General features: G+C 39.8%; 1 protein-coding gene across 2 annotated transcripts; it reads left to right on the forward strand.

The window, feature by feature from the left end:
* Positions 1–1,943: 1,943 nt before the first annotated feature.
* DIPK1A (divergent protein kinase domain 1A) lies at positions 1,944–19,906 on the forward strand. Of its 2 annotated transcripts, none has more exons than XM_033000695.2 (5): positions 1,944–2,280; positions 14,384–14,518; positions 14,811–14,918; positions 15,628–15,804; positions 17,141–19,906. In XM_033000695.2, the coding sequence occupies exons 1-5, from the start codon at positions 2,227–2,229 to the stop codon at positions 17,951–17,953; spliced, it is 1,287 nt and encodes a 428-aa protein (XP_032856586.2). In that variant the 5' UTR covers positions 1,944–2,226; the 3' UTR covers positions 17,954–19,906. The 2 variants fall into 2 exon arrangements, with proteins under 2 accessions (XP_032856586.2, XP_042639706.1); XM_042783772.1 differs by having other exon boundaries at positions 14,384–14,427.
* Positions 19,907–20,586: the final 680 nt, after the last annotated feature.

A 20,586-nucleotide genomic window follows, 5' to 3' on the forward strand; every position in this document is an offset into this window, starting at 1 on the left:
GTGGATAAGAAACTTAAATATTAACAGGTAGCAATAAATCAGCATACCTTTTGCTGCTTGGGCATTAAGATATACGAAAGTTTTGGCACTGACATACAAAAACAGATAATGTGTGGATAATGTGCAGAATGGAAAGGCATGTGTGAATGAAAAGGCTGTACAGTAAATAATGTTTACCTCTGTTGCTTTCCTGCATCTGTCCCCTGGTCTTCAGAATATTCCTTTGGTTCTGCATACCCACTGAATGACAACTCAGTGCATGTTACACCTTTTCTGTTTCTGTTCTGGCTTAGTGGCCTAGCTTTTCATGGGAGTTGCCTCTACTGAGGCTTAACTTGGTACTCCATGTTTAACAGGTAGCTGAAAAAGGCTAAAATGGCCTTATTTCTTTAGCACTGAGCAAAGCCTGGGCGCAAAGAGTACTTGAAGAAGAACTAAACACTTCAGTGCTGGAACAAAGCACCTGCTCTCACAGATGACGAAGATCTCATGTACTAAGTGAAAAACATATCCCCTAATGAACATATGCCAGGAACTGTTTGGATCCAGACATAGCAGGAATGAAGCATTTAGATCCTTGCCAGCCATATGGGAGACCCACATTTCATGATTACTCCCAGCCTGTCATTCCAAGGGTTGGCGTAGAGCACTGGATGAAGTAATGGCTTGAGATTATTCAGCAAAACGTTTGAATGTTTGCTCTGTGGTCTCCTCTTGTGTTGCCTTTCCTTTGCATGCCCGTAATCTATCTGAACTTGTGCAAACCACTGAACTGTAGAGGGAGGTGATGCAGAAAGCACAGCCATCTGGGCCTGCCTGAATAGGAAGGGAAGAAAACACCCTTACTGTGAGAGTTGCTGGCTGTTATTAAAGCCAGGATTGCTTTTACTGGAGTGCCAAATCTTACTAATTAATTTTCAGATTTATACTTCAGAGTGACTCTGGCAGTGATTATATTATTCAAAAAGCAGTCACAGACTGTTCTTGAATCTTAAAGCACGAGTCTCTTTAAATTCTGCAGAGTTTTAATACTTTGTGAGCTCCTAACATTTGGTTTCCAGATTACACATCTTTCCTCGAGTAAGCCCTGCCAAAAAAAGATAACTTATTCTTACAGCAGTATTTTTGTGACCTGTCTTTTCATCAAAGCAGCCTTCTTCGGTAAGCGTATTGAACACCAAAAGCCGTAACATGCTAGGTTCATCTCGTTATTTTTATCCCCACACTGTGGCATAATCTTTTTGCCCCAAGTCTCACAGCCAAAAAGCATCTGAACAGGAGCCTCCCGGCTTCTGACTTTGACTCTGCTAAACACATTGCACCGGAAGTTACAGTCGAGTCATAAACACAAGGAGGCAGAACAAACATCAGATTTCACGTAAGAAAGGATGATTTTACTTGACATTAACAGTGTTCCCACTAATTTCAATTGGACTGGGACTCCTCAGAGTGCATGAAGAGTTGAGACATCCTCTGAAGGACCAACTGATAATTTTTTCCTTGCTTCATGAGACTGATGTCCCTAATCTGTGTTAGTAAGAGCTCAGGCAAACACTCCCTTCATATTTTGGGAGGAAATAGTCTTTTTTTTTTAGACTGTAACAGGCCTGCAGCTGTTTTTAATACCCTGTCCAGTAAATGACAGGAGCCTGTTCGCAGTCAATGAGACACATTATTTATCAACTGACTTCTTCATAATTGTCCCCAGACAGGGCCCGAGCACTTTCTGGCAGACACGAGGGCCGAGGGAACTCGGGGGTGGCTCTCGGCTCCACGAGTCCCGCCCCTGCCCCTCACGGCCCGGGAGCGGGAAAAGGCGCGGGGACGGCCCCGCCGGCTCGACGCGGCTGAGCGGCGGGGCGGTGCCTCCCCTCGCCCCGCCCCTCCCGGCTGGGCGGTGCCTCCCCTCGCTCCGCTCGCCCCCGGCCCCGCCTCTCTCCCTCGCAGCTGCGCCCGCCCTCCCCGTTAAACGGTGCGTGGCGGGGCCACCGGGTTCCTGCGGCGGCAGCGGCAGTTGCCCGACCTTGTTGCACGCTGATAGCTGCCGTCGCTCGGCGGCCGCCGGTGCCTGAGAGAGAGTGGCCGCCGCACTCGCTCCTTCTTCCCTCGCCGCCGCGCGTGTGCCGTGCCGAGCCGAGCCGCCGGCGCGGCTGCAGCGGCGGGCGGGGAAGCGCTCCTCACCGCTCCGCCTCCGATCGCCGCCCGCTGCGGGGATGTGTGATTGCCATGGCGAGGCGGCTCTTCCCGGGGGCCTGGCTCAGGAAACCCCAGTACGCGCAGGTAGGCCGGCAGCAGACTGTCCCCCGCGGCGGTCGGGTCGGGACGGGCAGGCCGGTGCCAGCACCCCTCCCGCCCCGCTCGCCTCCCCTGCGAAGTTACCTCAGGAGCGGGCGCCCCCCGCGGGGCTCGCCGCTTCCCTCCGGCCCGTCGCGGGTGCGGCCGCCGTTCCCTCCCGCCGGCGCCTGGCGGCGGACGGGGCTCGGCTCCGCGGCGCTGCAGCTCGGAGGTTCGGCCGGCGGGAGGTGGCGGCGCCGGGGCTGAGGCGCAGCCGCGGGTGGCGGGGTCGGGAGCAGGTGGCGGGGCCGCGGGGGCCGCTGCCGCCCCTCCCGCCGGCCGGCTCGGGCCTCCCTGGCTGCCGCAGGGTGCCGCGAGCTCCACGGAGCGCCCTCCCCGAGCGGCCCGCGCCGCTCCCCGGCAGGACCTGTTACGCGGCCGCCGGCCCGCCGGCGCCTTGGCTCTCGCCGGAGGTTTTCGGCTGGGTAGCAGCACCGGCGGCACTGCCGGCGCCCGCAGGAGCCCTCACGCGTTCCTCGGGATGTCTCTCCTTGACACATATCGCCGGTGCTGTGGGACATCCATCCCGTCGGAGGATGAGCTAGAGTTTGCCTCAGCGGACTCATTCTTTCACGTGTCCGAAAAGAATTAATGCCGGGCGCTTTTCTTTTTGCTGTCCGGTAGTTAGTTGCTTCATTCATTTGTGTATGCGTTCATAGACACGCTTTTATACGTACAGGAACACGTTTGTATTCCTTAAGCTATGTGTGTAAGGTTGTTTTGGTTGAAAGTGCTGTGGCTATCAAGTAGCAGGAAGTTCTGCTGTGAAGTGTTAGTTATGACCTTGTGGTATGCTAAGGGTTATTCTTCAGGAGTTGTTTTTATTTGTCGCGTTATATTTTAATTAAATTGTAACTAAAATGAGCCTTTGAGTTGGAGGGGATGTATATAATATTTACTTGGCTTATATTCATCATCTGTTGATATGAAATACTTAGTGATCATTGGATTTAAAAAAACGTGAACGTCATCCTGATGCATTTTAAAGTCTTAAATGTTTTAATTCTTCTTCATCTGGAACTTTGCTGATTTTATTCTTTCTTTGGAAGTACCTGAAATGGGGTGTAACATTAAAGGAGAATTGTACAGATATGGGTATAATCTCACCTTCTTTAGTAATTGTTTTATGGTATGTATTTGCAAATCTGGGTCAGTATCCCTTGATTTTTAGACCAAAAGATTACTCTTAATCTATTTACTGAAGTAGGTGCTTGTACATTTGGATTCCCATAGAAGAAAGCCTGTGATACAAATAAAAATTAATTCATAATCTGTATGCTATCTTTCAAATTAGGATTCTTCAAGTGGTTTGCCTCCTTTTGCCGTAGTAAGACTTTGTACGATTGATTATATCGTGATGTCTGATACAGTTTTTTTCCATTCTTCTCCTCAACATTTAATTTAAGGCCTTTCAAGAAAAATGTTATTTTAAAATCTGTGGAGAAACAGGAAGACAGCAAGATTGTTTACTAGAGAAACCAAAGAAGTAAAATATTTGTTCGTTTCTCTTGCAGACGAAAAAAATATTTCTGACTGTGCTTTCTTATACTGGAAGCTGCATTTGAATATTCTACAGATTTGTTTTAGGAGATCTCGTAGTGGCTTTGTGCACATTAACATATTTTTCAGTGTTAGACAGTGAATGTATGTTGATATTTGATGCAGCTATAGAACGGCAGCAAGCTATCAATATATTGGCTTTTCTTGTCACTGCATATTACTGTTGGTACATGACAAATGTAGTCAATGTAGACAAATGTAGTTAAAACTATATTATTTCAGAGTGCTTTATTGAGATTTATCTGCAAAGCTGCCAATGCTTTCTAAGTAAATGCTGGACTTTAACTCACTGAGATGTAGCTACAAGCAAGATGGAAAGATTTGTGAGTATTTTTATGCAATATTTCAAGTAGCACACGAGGTAAGGTGTTTGTACAATGGGAGGTATTACTGAGTGGCTACCAAATTTTGTTGGCTGGTGTTCCAGACGTTTTGAAAACTGTATTGTGAGGTGAGCTGATAGAACATCAGGTTCTGTCAGAGACAAAAATTAATATTTGCTCTAGCTTTCCAGCTGTAATAAGAGCAGGATGATAGCAGTTGGTTTGCAACTGATATTCTATGGCAAATGTTCTGTTATTACTGTTTTACATGTTCTTTAGCTGTTATACACATTGCGAGATCCATAGATAATTGGTTGATCATCTTTTTGGCTGAGAAGGATGTGCTGCCAAGTGTTAGCTCATGTAAAAGGAGCAGGAAAAACCTTTAGATATTTTACCTCAGATCAAAACCTAGTAGTTAGAGACCCACAGAATTTTTTTTTTAGCTCTTAAGTAGTGTACCAAAAAAAAAATCTAATTGTATTTATAGGATCTTAAAGTTGGGTGATTAACACTGTAGGAAGAGCGTCCCAAACTGGGGAGATGTTGTCCTGAAGTTCTTTCAGATAGCTGTAGTTAGCAATTGTATCATGAGGCTGAGGGCAAGCTATCAGGATTGCACATTACAATAATCATGTAAAGAATACTTGCATGTTGGGAAGCTTTCTGGGCTCTTTATAGATGTCATGTGGACTTCAGTGATGTGCAAGGGACTGTCTTTGAAAGGCCAAAGAATAAACAAATTTTAAAGCCCTATGTAACAGAATTTTCCTATATCATCTATTTCCTCCAAGACTTTAATCCTCTTTTTTGTTTATTTTTTTGTCTTGCTTAACCTTTTAAGGAGAAATGTCCTGGTTTCCATCTTGGTCATTATCTTACTTTATTTCAAAAGATATCTCAATCTCTGTTTACTCGGTTTGATTGCTCAGGATGCAAATAATTCAAGACACTAGCATAATCTTAAGCATGCTCTGTCTGCTTTTAAAGATACGAGTATATCCAGTACATGGCATCCAAGGCAGTGTGGGCTAATATTTTCATACATCATGTCAGCCAACCTGAAATGCATCCTATGATCCATAAACCAACCTGAACAGAAAACAAAACAGGATTTGTAACATGATCAGACTACAATTTTTGGTTCTGTTCTTTCCTATTTCTAGTACGTAAAACAAATGGTTTGAGCAACTCGGATTTGGAGAACATCAGTGCATTATGGTTATAGGGAATATTTTGCAGAATTAAGCTCTCTGTACTCTTAAACAAAGAAACAGTTTCATACTCTTTAACCATAAAAATGTTTTAAATAAAAAGTACACTTAGCAAAAAACTGGCAAGTTATGTTGCATTTTGATCTGCTATTCTCCATATGCTTTGGAGTGCATCCAGGCTTGAGTTTTGCCAGAAGTGGTTTTCCAGTTCGGTTCCAGGGGATGAATGTCTAATTACTTTTCAATGCACATGACTTAGGAGAATATACAAGTGATGGAAGAAGTTGACTGAGATATCGTTTCAAGCATTACAAGTGCTTTCCTTCATTCTTGTGTTCCCTGGCTCATATTTAAAAGTCCTGATGGAAGAGTGGAGCAGAAAAGAGAAATTGTCTCCTGGTTTTGAACACTTTCTTCCTTTTTTGATAACTTTGGAACTCTCAGTCCTTCTGTTGCCCTGAATATGTTGTTATTAGAAGTTTCCTAGCAGTTTGTCAAAATTCCAAATGAAGTCTGTCTATATGTATTGCTTTGTAATCTTAGGGATTTAGTGCTGAGAAATGTGTTTGAATGATTTGCGTAGCATGTGGGCAGTAAGTCTGCAGTATTTGGGGGTGCTTTAGCATACATGTGACCCAGCCAGACTTGGTAAAACCATGTCCCTGCTGCGTTAGTACAGCACATGCCCAACAGTTGTGACACTTCATAGATGAAGTAGACTATTTGTGACTGTGTTCACAGACTAGTTGTGGGGAAGGAATGGAAATTTGATAGGGGGAATGTATGGGAAGGAACCAAATAATGATTGGGCCTTTTGCTGAACCTGATAAGGAGGTCCTTATTAGAAAAGTAATTCCCTTTGATTCAAACAGAGTGGGACCTTGTGTTCTTCTGTAAGCAGATGTGTATTCTTGTCCATGCCCTGAACTGTCAGGGTTTGAGTCTTTTGCAAGTCAAAAGCTACGTGACTGCATTGGCATGGTGCTGAGCCCAAAATAAATCTAGTTTCTCAGGAACTCCCTGCCAAGTATATGATGTAGTCAGATGGCATTTGGGGAGGATTTTCTGTCTCAAACACATTCTCTTTATGCCTGTGAAGGAGCACAAATTTGGATCAACCCGTATATCCTGTATTCTCTCCTGCACTATGAGCATGGTCAATAATCTGCAGTGGTCCTGGGGCCTGCAGACCACTGCTGGTCTCTGAGATTGTACTAGACAGTATACATTGAACACAAAATTTTATCAAATAGCACTTTGGTTTAAAGTTTAGTGTTATAAAGGTTAATGGAAGGAATTGGCAAGAAAATTTAAGGCATTAAGAGGGTTTGTTGTCCCAGAAGCCTTGGTTCCCGAGCAGTTTTTACTCATGAAACAGCTTTGCCTAAAATTGTCAGATATATTTCTGTTGATCTTTTTCAGACTTTACCAGTAGTTTGGTGTTCTATATTATTTACGTTCTACAATATTATGGTTATTAGAAATGGTAAAAAAAAAATAACCAAACCAACAACAAAACCTTTCTCTAAAGGAGAAACCTCTGTATCTTGCGTTTCAAAAAGGTAATCATTAGCACGCAGTTGCTCTAATTCCTGATTCATAAGAGTTTTCTCTTATGTGTGGGGAAATACTGAAGAAAGTTAATTTCTTAGAATTTTCAGTTATCCTATTAATAGAAGATATTTTATAGAGAAGAGTCTTGTGACAGACTTAGGAAAGACCATTGTCAGAATTCTTTGTAGAAAGGAGGATGTGATACAATAATTTTCAGTTCTCCTTGCAGGTGTTCTGCAGTATTTTATTAAAGACTGGATAATTAAATAGTTATGAAAAGTTCACTTCTAAAAACCAAAATCGAATATAAAAAAAAAAAAAACCCACAATTTTTATCTTTCCTATTCAAACTCTGCCCCAAGCATCCTGTTCTCTGCACACTTACTTTCCAGACTGACTGCAGCTGTGGAACAATAATCTTTCTTATATTTGCATTTAGTGTCTGTAAATGACATTTGTGTCTTTCTTGTGGTTGCTTGTTCATAATAATCTGCAACCCATGGTGTTTTTTTATAATGTTTTATGAGCTTCTGTCTCACACAGATGTTGCTTGAATCACAGAAGACTGCCTGCCATGCTTGGTATCGTTTATTGTTTGTGGATAGAGTTTCACATAATAAAAGAAGTTCTCATGTTACTTTGGATCTCTGAAAGTGTGTGTGATGGAGTTAAAGAATCAGATTTGGCTTCTGTGTGCTAGAAAGCCCTGGAAGACATGCTGATATGTTGAAGTAAACATACCCAGAAAATCTGTACTGGTGAATTTTTTGTCATGGATTGCTCTTATGCATGGTGTTGAGTATCAGAATCTGGGATATATTTCAAATTGTGATAGTTTCTGACAAATTGTACTTAGGTTTGGAGAAATAAAACTAAAAATTGCATTTAAGAACAAGTACTTAAAATTGCCAGAAGACTTACTGCTTATCAGAAGAAAGAAGGTGTCTTGCTATAGCTTCTGCCTTGATTTGTTAACTTTGTTTTGGGGCGATATCCATTTTACATAAAAAAAAAAAAAAAATTCCCGTTATGTACCTTGTCCCCCAACTTGGATAATGGAACTTAAAGGAAATACTGAGAATGCTATGTAGAATGCAGTATGGGGTAAATGGGGACTTGGACCATATGAATAAATTCCCTCTGCCCTGCCCCAAAGAAGCTAAGTAAATCTGATATTGAGCCTTTATCGGTATGACTGTATTGACATTCGTGCATGTGTTTCCTTTGCACAGAATTGTAGCGTCATTGAGTATAAGTTAGGTTCTCTTGTAGTGCAAGAACAGATATTCAGGAGGCAGTTTGTTTATAGATAGTGGTCTTGAAGAGGAGAAAAGTAGGAAATGCTGTAATTGAACACACTTTGTATTAACTTGACCCATGCCCCCCCTGCCCTGATTTGTATAGTCAGGCCTGCCCTTGTGTTGCAGCCTGCCTTTTTGTGGTGAAAAGGAGCAAGCCATGAACTTAAATGTGTTAAATGTAATAAATTGTGCTGCTTAGATTGGAAATGCTTTTTTTTAGCCTATTTTTAAGTGGTGCTTTTATATACTTTTTGAAAGAAATAATACCTAGACTTATCTGAAGAATGGGACTTAGAGAGAAAGTGTTTCCTTCAAGAATGTGCAGGGGCTATGTCAAGATATGAGATGACTTCTGGTAGGATTCAAAAAAGTTAATTTGAAGACACATGGTTAAACTTCGTAAATGAAAGACACTTGGAAATTCAAGTACATGAGGTGATAAAGCACTCAGTTTCCCTACTGAGTTTCTAAATTATGATGCTTGTACTACAGTGCTGTTTACTAAAAAACAGACAAAAAAAAACCCCAAACACCGACACATTTCTGGAGAGAGCTTTTATGTGTAGGAATGTCGTCTGTCAGCTTTTTCAGCTGCTGTAGGCCAAGCGCTGGATGGAGGAGAGGAGGCTACCATTCTTTCTAGCTGCATACGGTCTATCTCAGCAGCTCTCTGCTGAGTAAAGAAGTTGGGAGGTTGGGTAGGAAGGAAGAAGACTTACCTGAAACTTCAAGCAAGATCTTTCTTTTTTTTTTTTTTTTTTTTTTTTTTTTGGTGCTGGCAACAAATTTACGTAGAATACCGTACACTGATTAATAAAGTATATCCTTTTCAGATTGGATGCTCAGGAGTTTTGTTGCTCAAGTTCTGTGTGTGTCTGATGGTTGTGTTTGGGGTTTATTTGTTTATTTTGTGAAATAAATGATGAGACTTTGTCTGAGATGAGGTTCATACCACTATGCTGGTGGTATATATTTATATGGAAAATAAAATTTCTCAATTTAGCTCTGTGGCAGTGCATGTGCAAGAAGTTGAGGGTGGATTCAGTCAGCCCTTGCCATTGCAGCCATTTTCAATTCAGCCTGACACATATTAATTGTGCTTAGTCTGTAAGGGGGCTAACAGCTGAGCTCTGTGGAGTTTTGCTGGGGTAATCCAAGATGCTCCTCTGACCCCGTGCTCTGTTAGCTTACTATACATAGAGCTAAAGTGGCAGAGTGAGCATGCACCCATACCTTACTGACTCCAGCTCATTATTTGACTACTGGAAACTTCCAGTGAAAGTGTTTTTCATGATGATGAGTCTGAGTATGACATCTAATTGTGCTTCTAGAGACTCTGCTATGTGGTGGTAACCTTGAACAGATGATTTGGGCAAGGGAGTAGAAGTGGGAATAATGGACAGCTGCTTGCTCAATTGATTAGAAGTCAATCTGACAACAAGATGAGTACAAAAACCTAACAAACAAGCCTTCGTTGCATAGTTATCAATAACTGAATATGATCTGATTTTATCAAAATACCATGTTTTAATTAGAAATACCTTTTGTACTGCTCTTCAGATGCTGCTGTATCTCATTGTGCTTGCAAAGGCAGAGGAGGTCCTTCTTTCAGTTTGATGCTGTATCTAGTTACAGAAATGTTAGGCCGAAGTAAAAATAGATGAATGACTCACCTAGTTAGATAATTTCAGGAACTGTACTACAGAGCACTCATTGGTGTTATTACTATGTTGAAGCCAGCAAAAAAAATAAAAATAAAATAAAATAAATAAAAAAACAACCAAACAAACAAACCAAAACAAAAAAACCCAAACAAACAAAACCTCTAGGTTATGCAACCGTAAGTTTTTAGGTGGTATAAGAACAAATAAATAGAAGTAAATTATTACAGAAGACATTGAGCCTGCATGACTGAACTGTAGTGGTACTTACTAGGAAGTGATAAAACTATCATGTATCATCTATCCTTCAACCAGCAGAAAGTTTGAAGGGAGCAAAAAAACCCCAACACATTGCATTCTCTAGATGGACTGAGAAAAATCTGGTTGTATGCTCATGACTGATCCAGATCAGGTGATCCCTCAATCCTGTACCTTTGGTGCTTTTGATCTACTGGTTTGGTTCACCTCTCAGTTCAAAACTGTGTTTCAAGAGACCTCTGCTGGATGGCTGCCTCAGGGCGGGTAACCTGGTGCCCCTGGGAGAGATCTGCTGGGGAAGAGCAGATCTCTCTGGTTTTGTTTTGGTTTATTTTGTGTAGTGTAGGTGTAAGAATTAAACTATGCACAGAATCCATCTGCCCTGCTTACAGCTTTCCTTTGGTTCTGGAAGTGAGAACAGGGAGAGAGACACTATCCTAGTGCATTTCCGTATCGCCTCTGCTGGCTTCCCAGAGCTGTGAAAGAAGGCTGCTTGTGGATGATAAGCACATTTTATACACAGCCAGTAGTTCAGGGCAAGGATCCTTACGTAGGAAAATTGTTCTGGAGAAACTGAAGTGGATGAGGCACTGAGTAGTGCTGGAAACTTACTTGAGAATGAAAGACAGACAGTGAAGGAAGTCAGGAACTGAAGCCAGTGTTGCAGAATCAGATAGAAATAGGCTGGAAATGACTGGAAGAAAAAGCATAGTAGATAATGAGTAGCTCAAGAGGAGGACATTAAGACTGGCTAAGCAAACAGTTTGAGATGAGTACTGGAAAGAAAAAAAACTAGTAAGTGAAAATTGTAGATGACTAAATATAGAAAATGATCTGGAAGAAAGAACAGATGAGGCTGAGTCCACCTGAGCTTGAAGGAAGATTTCAGTTCTCTTCTGTAGGGGTGTGGGTGGTGGGGGAAGTATTTCTGAACCTATTGGTGGTCAGTTCTCACTTATTGCTGGTTCACATGTAGGATGACTTACTGCTTTTCGTCAGTCTGTTCAAGTAGTGTGATTTAAAATAAATTTGTGATTCTTCATGTTGTAAGCATGTAGGTGTGCTATTTTGTCTTTTTTTATTTAAATAAAAAAAGCTAGAAAATTGCACTAAAAATCTTGCTGATCTGTCGTTTCATTAGTGTTCTTTGAATGGGAAAGGCTTATGTATGGTATTGCTTGTTTTGATGCCACCCAGCCCCTTGCTGTTTGTTTTGGGTTTTTTTTGGCCATTCTGTTTTACCTACCCTCAGCTTCCTCATACATTTTCTAAGCTGTTTATAAGCATGCTATAAGCCACATGGCACTATTGTTAGTCTCCTTTTGTACTCCATCCAGTTCGTGTCCATGTTGTGAGTAACCATGCTTTAGAGGAAATTACATGTTACTCCAACTAAAATTTTTGTGGTTCTGAGGAAAATAGCAGAAATCATTCCTGTCTTAGAACACTCTCAATGAAGTATCATAAAAGAACTGGTTGAAGGAACTATCTGGTCAAGACTGATCACCAGAATAAAAGCAGTTAGTTATAACTATCTCTTTTTAACTAAGTAATTTTAAGATTAAGTCAAGTGAGTGTGTGTGAAGAAATAGGGATGCACAGCTGAGTCATGCAGCGGGACAGCACCTGCATGGATTGGTATCACCTTTGGGTGTTTTGGAACTTGCCTTGACCTTTCTTTCAAGAGGAAAGGATGTAATGCAGGCTGGTCATTTGTCATATTTTTAAAAGTACTCAGAAATTATTGTAGTCTTTCTGGTTAAAGTTGACTTATTTACATCTGCTCTAGGTCTGTGTTTTACCTCCATTTTAAAGCTAGATAATATTGTTCATCCTGTTGCTGTCTTCTGGAACCCACTCCCCTCTTAGGTCTCCCTCTATAAGCTTGCTAAGCTTTCAGCTCATGGCTGAGATCACTCTGAAGCAGTATCAGGTTTTCCATTTCATTTTTCTCAGCTTAACTCTTGATTGTTTGCAGTAAAACATCTACTTAGTTTCATAAAAATTGAAAAACAGTTTGAAATTTCTAATCAGTTGAGAAGCTAGCTGTTCTGGAAACAGAAATCCTCTGCTTAAATAAATTTGTATCTGATCTATGTTTACCTTTTTAACACTGGCCTCTTGCTGACCTTAGCCCTAATTTGGAAGAACCAAGGTAATGAGCCATCTCAAGCTCCTGGTTACAGAAAGTTTGCTTCTCCTAGGTGTGTCTGTCAGACTTCTGGCAATGAAATAATGATGCATATGATGAGTTTTCTATCACTAGCGGTTAAGGAAGTGTTTTATTTTAGAGAAAATGTGATCTGAATCAAATTGCTGTGCTGACAAAACTGTTTTCAGGCTTGTACTGTGAATCAGGTCAACACCTCGATTCCATCAGTGGTATACTTTTGCAAAGAGTTTTTTGGGTGCAATTACAACAAAAATGGGCTTCAGTTTTGAGATGCAAAGAAGCAGGGGCAAAGCACTTTGTACTGTACTGAACAATTTGTATAGTGAAATTGCAGTCTAAGCAAGTCCAAAGGTGTGGTGGTTCTGTCTCAGTTCTGATCTTCAAAAGCAGAAAAATTTAGAATATGACACTAATGAGTTTTTGACTATAACTATTTACTTACCAGTCAAGTTCCTGTGGCTGTATGAGCAGATCAAGTTGAAGCCATGTATTCAATTTACTGAGATTTAATATGATTGCTGTCAAATTGTAGTGATTTGGAATTATTTCAGTGCTTTTTCTCCCATGCAGATGGAGCCATCTGAAATTAGTATGTGTGAGATGGGTTAACTTGATGTGTATGTATGTGATGGCAAAACTGCTCATCATTACTACTTTGCTTGGAACTTTTTTCAAACATATGGAATGGTTTCTCTATGAGGAACAGCTAAGTTAGGACCCGTCTGTCTGGAAGAGAGGTGGCATGGCAGGGAGGCATGTGATGGAGGCTTACAAAATCATGACAGAGGTGGAGAGAATGGATAGACATTGATAACTCCTCTCTTCCCATACATAATCTAGGGGATCTCAAACAAAGCTAGTATGAGCCAGATTTAAGCAAAATCATGTCCAGTCCCTGACCTCGGTATAGTGAGCAGTAGTCCTGTAGAATTAATTGCTAAAGGGGGGTTGTGCATGCTAAAAGCTTATGTGGATCTTAAGGGAGTCTGGGTAAGTTCCTGAAAGAGAAATGGTTTGTGATTAACTAAATACAGAAAGTCACATCTGGTTTAGCAAGTTCTTCTAGAGGAAAATGGGAGCACATGTGGGATATATATTTTATGTTTTCAATCTTTAGTGGCATCTATTTATAGCTATTGCTGCAGATCAGGATACTAACAGGAAAGGATCTCGGACTGACTCAGTATAGCTGCTCTCACGCACTTTCCTTCTATCCTGTTGCTGAAACTGATCATGACTTTCGAATTCTCTTCTAATCCAGATGTGACTATGAAAATCAAACTGTTAGCACACCAGGCTCAGCAGAAGGAAAAAACAAAAATGTGCCTCTTCCCTTGTAAGGCACTTAACCTCTTCCTCCATTTTTAATTTATAAATACTGCTTTCCTCTGTTCCTAGTGAAAAATATAAACATGAGGCCACAGAAACAACAGGAAAGTCATATGGTTATGGGAAAGACCACTGAAGGTGAGGCTAGTGCAGAGGAATTTTACTTGCATAATTAAATGGTGTAATTTCAAGGAAGGAGTGGGAGATTTTAGCACATGGAACCTGCCGCTGATACCCACCCTGCTGGTTGTATATCTTGCATGTTTATACATTAACACATGCTATTTTTTTTGACCGGATTCCTGGTCTCTTGCATTTGGTTTACCAGGAGTGGAACATAAATAAATGGTCTTAGAGAAAAATGCAAATAGTTGAGCTCTGGCAGTTTGATTTTGATCAGATTGATTCTTGAAGCCTAGCTTGCCCTATGAGGGTCTGTCACCTTTTCTTCTGGTCATTCATATCGTAATTTTCCTTCTACCTACATAAGTCAAACTCACCTCCCCTGTCAGTTTTGCGCACTGAAGGAAGTGAATGTTTAATGTAATCTAGTCTGCTTGTTTTATGACCGTGAAAGTCAAATTCTTAAAGATAAAACAGTAAATTAGGCTTGTTTCTATCATTCTGACTACTGCTGAATGAGTTAAAACCAGTATTTTCTCTTTGTGTCCTCTAGGTACGTTTCTCATATATGCGGATGAAGTATCTCTTCATCTCTTGGTTAGTAGTATTTATTGGCAGCTGGGTTATGTATGTTCAGTACTCTACCTACACAGAACTATGCAGAGGACATGACTGTAGGAAAATAATAGTAAGTATATTTAGCATAGCTTTCTTAAGTGTTTGTCCTGATGCATTCCACAGCCAATTCAGTTAGTGCCACATGTAAATGAATCAAATTCTGATATTCCATCATGTTGAAGTAAAATTACATCTTCAATTACAGATAAAACCAGTTATGTTTCTTAACGTTGTTTTGTTACGGGGTTAATAAAACTATTTTCTTAGATTTTTCTTTTAAGAGTCAAGTATTGGGAGAAATAGAGTTGTTGCTTCCTTTCTTGGGCAATTTGGTTAAATATTTTTCTCCCTGTTTGTTTCAGTGTGATAAATACAAGACTGGAGTTATTGATGGGTCAGCATGTAGCAGTCTTTGTGCTAAAGAAACATTGTATTTTGGAAAATGTTTGTCAACAAAGCCCAATAACCAGGTAAGGCTTTACTTATCCAATCTAGTTTTGTTATTTCCCACTGAAATGTCATTGACTAGAACATGAAGTAGACCTTACTGTCAGCCAGCTGTATCTGTTCAATACAGATTATTTCAAACCTTGTGTGCTGTGACATGCAGAGCATGTTAATATATATGTATATAATCAACCTGTATCTATAGAATATATAGGTATAACATATTTCTAATAGATCATACACAATATGCATCTGTATATAATATACCTGAACATAGTAATATATATTATTCCTGGATGTAGAGGGGTCTATTATTATTTTGTAATTTTAGGAACATATATATGTGTATATGTATAAAGTACTGGACCTTTCCAAGCTTTGATGGAATAACTATACTTTTGTACAGCATACTACTACTCTGCTATCCTGCTTCCCAAATAGAAGCAGCAGCCTCTTTAACGTACACAAAGCTGGCGGTAATGCCAATTTACCGTTTATCAAGCTGTCTTTATATTTTGACAGTGTAGCATCTCCTACAGAGACCACTACCTGCAGTAGCATGTTGTGTTTGAAGTTGCCATTGTTTGTATGTGCTGCATGAATTGTCTGTATGCAGGACTCAGTTTTCCAATCTGTGTTGCTACTTGAAGCACTGATTGGAGTACAGGTGGTCTTTAGATGATGGACTTCTACAGTGTTTTTTTACTTTTTTTTCCCACTTTTCCTGCATAGATTTATTCAGGAATCTGGGGAAATCTGCAAGGTGTCATAAAATGCCAGATGGAAGAAGCTGCTCAACTTGATTTGGGTACTGACCCAGAACCAAGGAAGGAAATTGTCCTATTTGATAAACCAACAAGAGGAACCACTGTTGAGAAATTCAAAGAAATGGTATATGGTCTTTTTAAAGTAAGTATGTACTTAATTATTCTATTTTGACAGAAAGGCTTATTTTCCTGCAGTTGGAGAGAATGGCCTAATTGAATGAGCCTTGTTCAAGTGCATGTTAGAAAAACAGTCAACACAAGAATAGTTTTTCTGGGAGGTGCTTATCTCAAAGTTTGAAATAACTAATTATCAGTTTTTTTCCTTTTTAACAGATGGAAGCTGGTATGCGTCTTGCATGTTTACAGCTTTCACTTCTATCTGTATAGAAAATATGGTAAAAATACATGTATGCTCCTATTGGGGTTATTGTAGCCAAGTACAAAGACTGAAGCACAAGTTGAAAAATATTCATACTTGGAAGAGCTACTCTATTATCTGAGCAGCAGGAATGTCTCTCACCAGAAGGACCAGCCATACTTCTCCCAGTTTCTTCTGTTACAGTAATGTGATACTACTTTGCCTTAGTGCTACCCCAGAATTTTCATAATATAATCACTTTGATGCTGTGTCAATACTGATTTTGGGTTTTCTTCCTTAAAATTCTTTTGCCATTGTCATAGCTCTGATGTCTCCAGTGATGGAAATATAGTGCTGTTCTAGCTGAGTGAGCATATGTGCACACCTGCACACATATAACATAGTTATGTAAAGCTGCTGACATTTGTCATGCATTACAGTAGCTTCATCTCTAAGAATGGGTGAGCAGCAGGTATTTCAGAGTAGTAAAGAGAATTCAGGAAAAGTTTATCTGTCTTTCGGTGTGCCTTGGTGGTAGTTGAAAATGCAACAGTTCTGATGCCAGCAATGGCTTCTTCCACTGTGTTGATACAAAGGAGGTGGTTATATCAAATAACAAAAATAAGTATTTCAGTATGCTTATCGTATGGGATTTGTACCCAGTGTGTCTTGGTACTTCTTGTAGTTGGCCAAAATGTAGTTGATACTGTAATTTCTCTACACCTATAAGGTTTAATCAGCTGTAAACTAAACCTGATCTAAACATTTGAATCTTGCATACTTTTCATATGAGAATATTCAACAAACTACTTGATATGATCTTTCTAAATGCTGATCTGACAGAGAACAATGTTTGAATTTTAATATTTGCATTTTCAAATGCAAAGAACATTATTACTTTCAGAAGGTCATATACTTGGTGCCATTGAAAATAGAACAAAAAGGAAAGGAAGCTCTGCAGGCATCTGATAGCAAGTTCTGAAACATCTGTAACCAATGAAAACCAGAAGATAACATAACCTACCATACTATCCATAGGAGAATAATGGGATGTAGAATGACACATCATTAGTGGTAGTTAATGACATTGTACTTAATCTTTTCAATTTGTTGCTTTTAGGCAAAATTGGGTGAACAAGGAAATCTTTCAGAACTGGTTAATCTCATCCTATCTTTTGCTGATGGAAACAAAGACGGTAGCGTTTCTTTGCCAGAGGCGAAATCTGCATGGGCACTTCTGCAGCTAGAGGAATTTCTATTAATGGTGATCTTGCAGGATAAAGAACACACTCCCAAGTTGATGGGTTTTTGTGGGGATCTCTATGTGACTGAAAGAGTTGAATATACCTCTCTCTATGGAATCAGCCTTCCATGGATTATAGAACTTTTCATTCCCTCTGGCTTCAGAAGAAGCATGGACCAATGGTTTACTCCATCATGGCCAAGAAAGGCAAAAATAGCTATAGGGCTTTTAGAATTTGTGGAAGATATTTTCCATGGACCTTATGGAAACTTTCTTATGTGTGATACAAGTGCCAAAAACTTGGGATATAATGATAAATATGATTTGAAAATGATGGACATGAGAAAAATTGTGCCAGAAATGAATTTGAAGGAAATAATTAAAGACCGTCAGTGTGAATCAGATTTGGACTGTATTTATGGTACAGACTGTAGAACTCTATGTGACCAAAGCAAAATGAGATGTACCACAGAAGTAATTCAGCCAAACCTGGCAAAAGCCTGTCAGCTACTTAAAGACTATCTGCTTCGTGGTGCTCCTCCTGATATCCATGAAGAGCTAGAAAAACAACTGTATTTGTGCATTGCCCTTAAAGTCACAGCAAACCAAATGGAAATGGAGCATTCATTAATACTCAATAACTTAAAAACTTTATTGTGGAAGAAAATTTCCCATACAAATGATTCTTAGCTTCTCCACCAGCAGAAGATAATATTGATGCCTGCCACTAGAGGTGGCCTACCACATTTGATAAAAATGATCAGCATTTTATAAAGATGTTTCTTTACTCAGATTTCATGAATGGCTCTTTTAACTCTTGCCCTTCAGTCAGTACCTTATGACAGGGCTTCTCAAACAATGAACATGCCACTGAATGATCAGGCGGAGGCCAGAAGCATTTCTGGAGTTCCCAGTGCTGTGTTATGGAAACAAACCCCCTGCATGCTTGACTGTTCTGCGCACTTTGTCAGATCTTGAACAGGATGGAAGTAGTCACTGTGCCACCACATCAACTGATGGAACATCTTACAATTCTGTGAAAATCATTGCTCACTTGTGAAATACCTGCAAAAGAATTTTATCCTAAGTAGTCTTACGAAGAACCACCACTGTTGCGAACAATGTGTTGGAGTCCAAGCTGCTGTTATAAATAAACTGAACTGTGAGATTGAAGTTTACTAATACCTTGGCATGGCAGAATTTGCACATTAATTTTTTTTTTTTAAACTGTGGATAATTAGAATTTTATTCTACAACTGACAGGTTGTTATATGAGACTTAAATCAGATTCTGTTTACACCTTGTTACCTCATGCTTACATCTTGAATGTTTAAGTAGTTCAACACCTTTTAATTAAGTCCTTATACAGTGAAACATATTGGGAGCCAAGAATTTTAGAATATGTTATATCTTAAAATCATGTCTATGGTCTAGCAGCAATATCAACACCTGTTTCAAAAACTGTACATTTTTGTATTTCAGTTGAAACCTTTAACCCAACTTAAGCTGTAGCAAATACTGGGAAGTAAGGAGTTAATGGCATAAGCTGTTGTATGAGAAAGTAAGTTAATCTGTTTTTTAAAATAACCAATAGCAGAAATATCCTAACAGCTAAGAAGGAAAGCCTGCATAGTGTGGGAATCTGCTGTATGACATGGGAAACAAGAAGTAATTGTGGAGAGTCTTGACTCTTCACTGTGCCTCTAAATTTACCTACAGTCTTGTATTCAAATCTTCTTGAACTACTGCAGGAAGCATGTAAGCCAGAGCTGGACCTGAACTGTAGGACAGAAGCTGGATGGTGAAATATTGGGTAAGTGGGAGCCTGTGAGATAGTAACAGCTAGGAAGGTGGTGGAATGTAAGTGAGCTGTGGTGTGTTATTTTTTTTTTTCTTGCAGTGTCTGTGAGTCATTGTTGAGTCTCAAGTGATGAGTAAATAAATACCATCTGATCCTGACACTTGACATGACCAACCACCTTTAACCTGCATCCCTGTTGTGCCTCAGGTTTACATCTATGTTCACAATTATGCAGAATTGGATGTTAATATTGTGCTTAATACCTATCTGTTAACACTTAATTTACAAATGCTTTAGAGATCAAGTACTTCAATCCTTAATGATTTTAATGGCTGTCATCTAGATACTTCTAAATCCTGGCCCCATAATACATGTTCAGCATAAGAAGGAAAAGCTTCATTTAAGTATTTGAAAGGTTGTTAATTGCTTTATGTATCCTGTATTAAATGCATTCTTTGAATGATTAAAGTCACTTTTCCATACCATCTGTAATTGTACGCAGCCTGGGGAAAGGTGTATTGTTTTGTAAACATCAGCTTTTTAGTAAGAATTACTAAGCCAATGCTGATTATTGTCTCTAACTTGATAATGTCCTCCAACCATCAGCTAATATTTATAGCCAGCAATGCACTCAAGTGTAAAGTGGTCATGTTCATGGTAGAAAGAAATCCAACTGTAACTGCTACTAGGTTTTGGGCAGTTACTATTGAATCCAAAGTGTTGGGTATTTTAAACTGGAAAACATGTTTAATGGTATACTTTGTACAGAACATTCATTTTTATTGCTGTTGCATCAAGTGGGAGCTTTCATTGCGGAAAAATACACTTTTGTTTACAATAAATCACAGGTGTCCTTTTCTCTTTCAATAGCAGTACTCACCCTGTAACAGTATCTTAAAGTAAAACATTCTTTTATGCAGCTTACTTGACTCGTTTTAACTGTGCAAGCACCTTCAGTAAATCTAATGGGAAACAAATCGAAGTGCCTAGGAACATGATGTAGAAGAAAATGAGGGGTAGGAACAAGTCAAGGACTCTCAGCAAGTATCTATATGCAACATAAGAGAATTTATTTTTATCTAATCACTAAATAGCGTCAAGTATACAGTGCCTGTTTCACTAACAGCCAGAGCTTGAGGCTGAGTATATGAAAGTGCTTACTTCAGTTAGTTTAAGAAGCTTAAACACTTCAATGGGGAACACATATCTCTCGCAGCTACAGTTAAGGCTGTAGGGAAAACGTTACCATGTTGCTGAAAGCTTAAGGCTGTCTTTAGGCAGAAGCTATAGAACCTATTGTGACTACTTCTGCGTTTTTCTTAGGCTACATATAGATTCTTCCTTAAGTAAGCTGAAAGAAAAGTGGTGAAGGACATGTAAAGCCCTCTGAAATGTAAAGTGTTTTTGTAGTTAGAAGCAGAGAGTTCATAGATCTCACCTTGGATACTAGTCATGCCAAAAAATAGTGAAGTTGATTATGGGAATCAATCTAATGCAGCAGCCTCGGTTTACCCTGTCCCTT

This window comes from Tyto alba, unplaced genomic scaffold, assembly GCF_018691265.1.
Source record: "Tyto alba isolate M040663 unplaced genomic scaffold, T.alba_DEE_v4.0 Super-Scaffold_1000006, whole genome shotgun sequence".
NCBI classification, from domain to species: domain Eukaryota; kingdom Metazoa; phylum Chordata; class Aves; order Strigiformes; family Tytonidae; genus Tyto; species Tyto alba.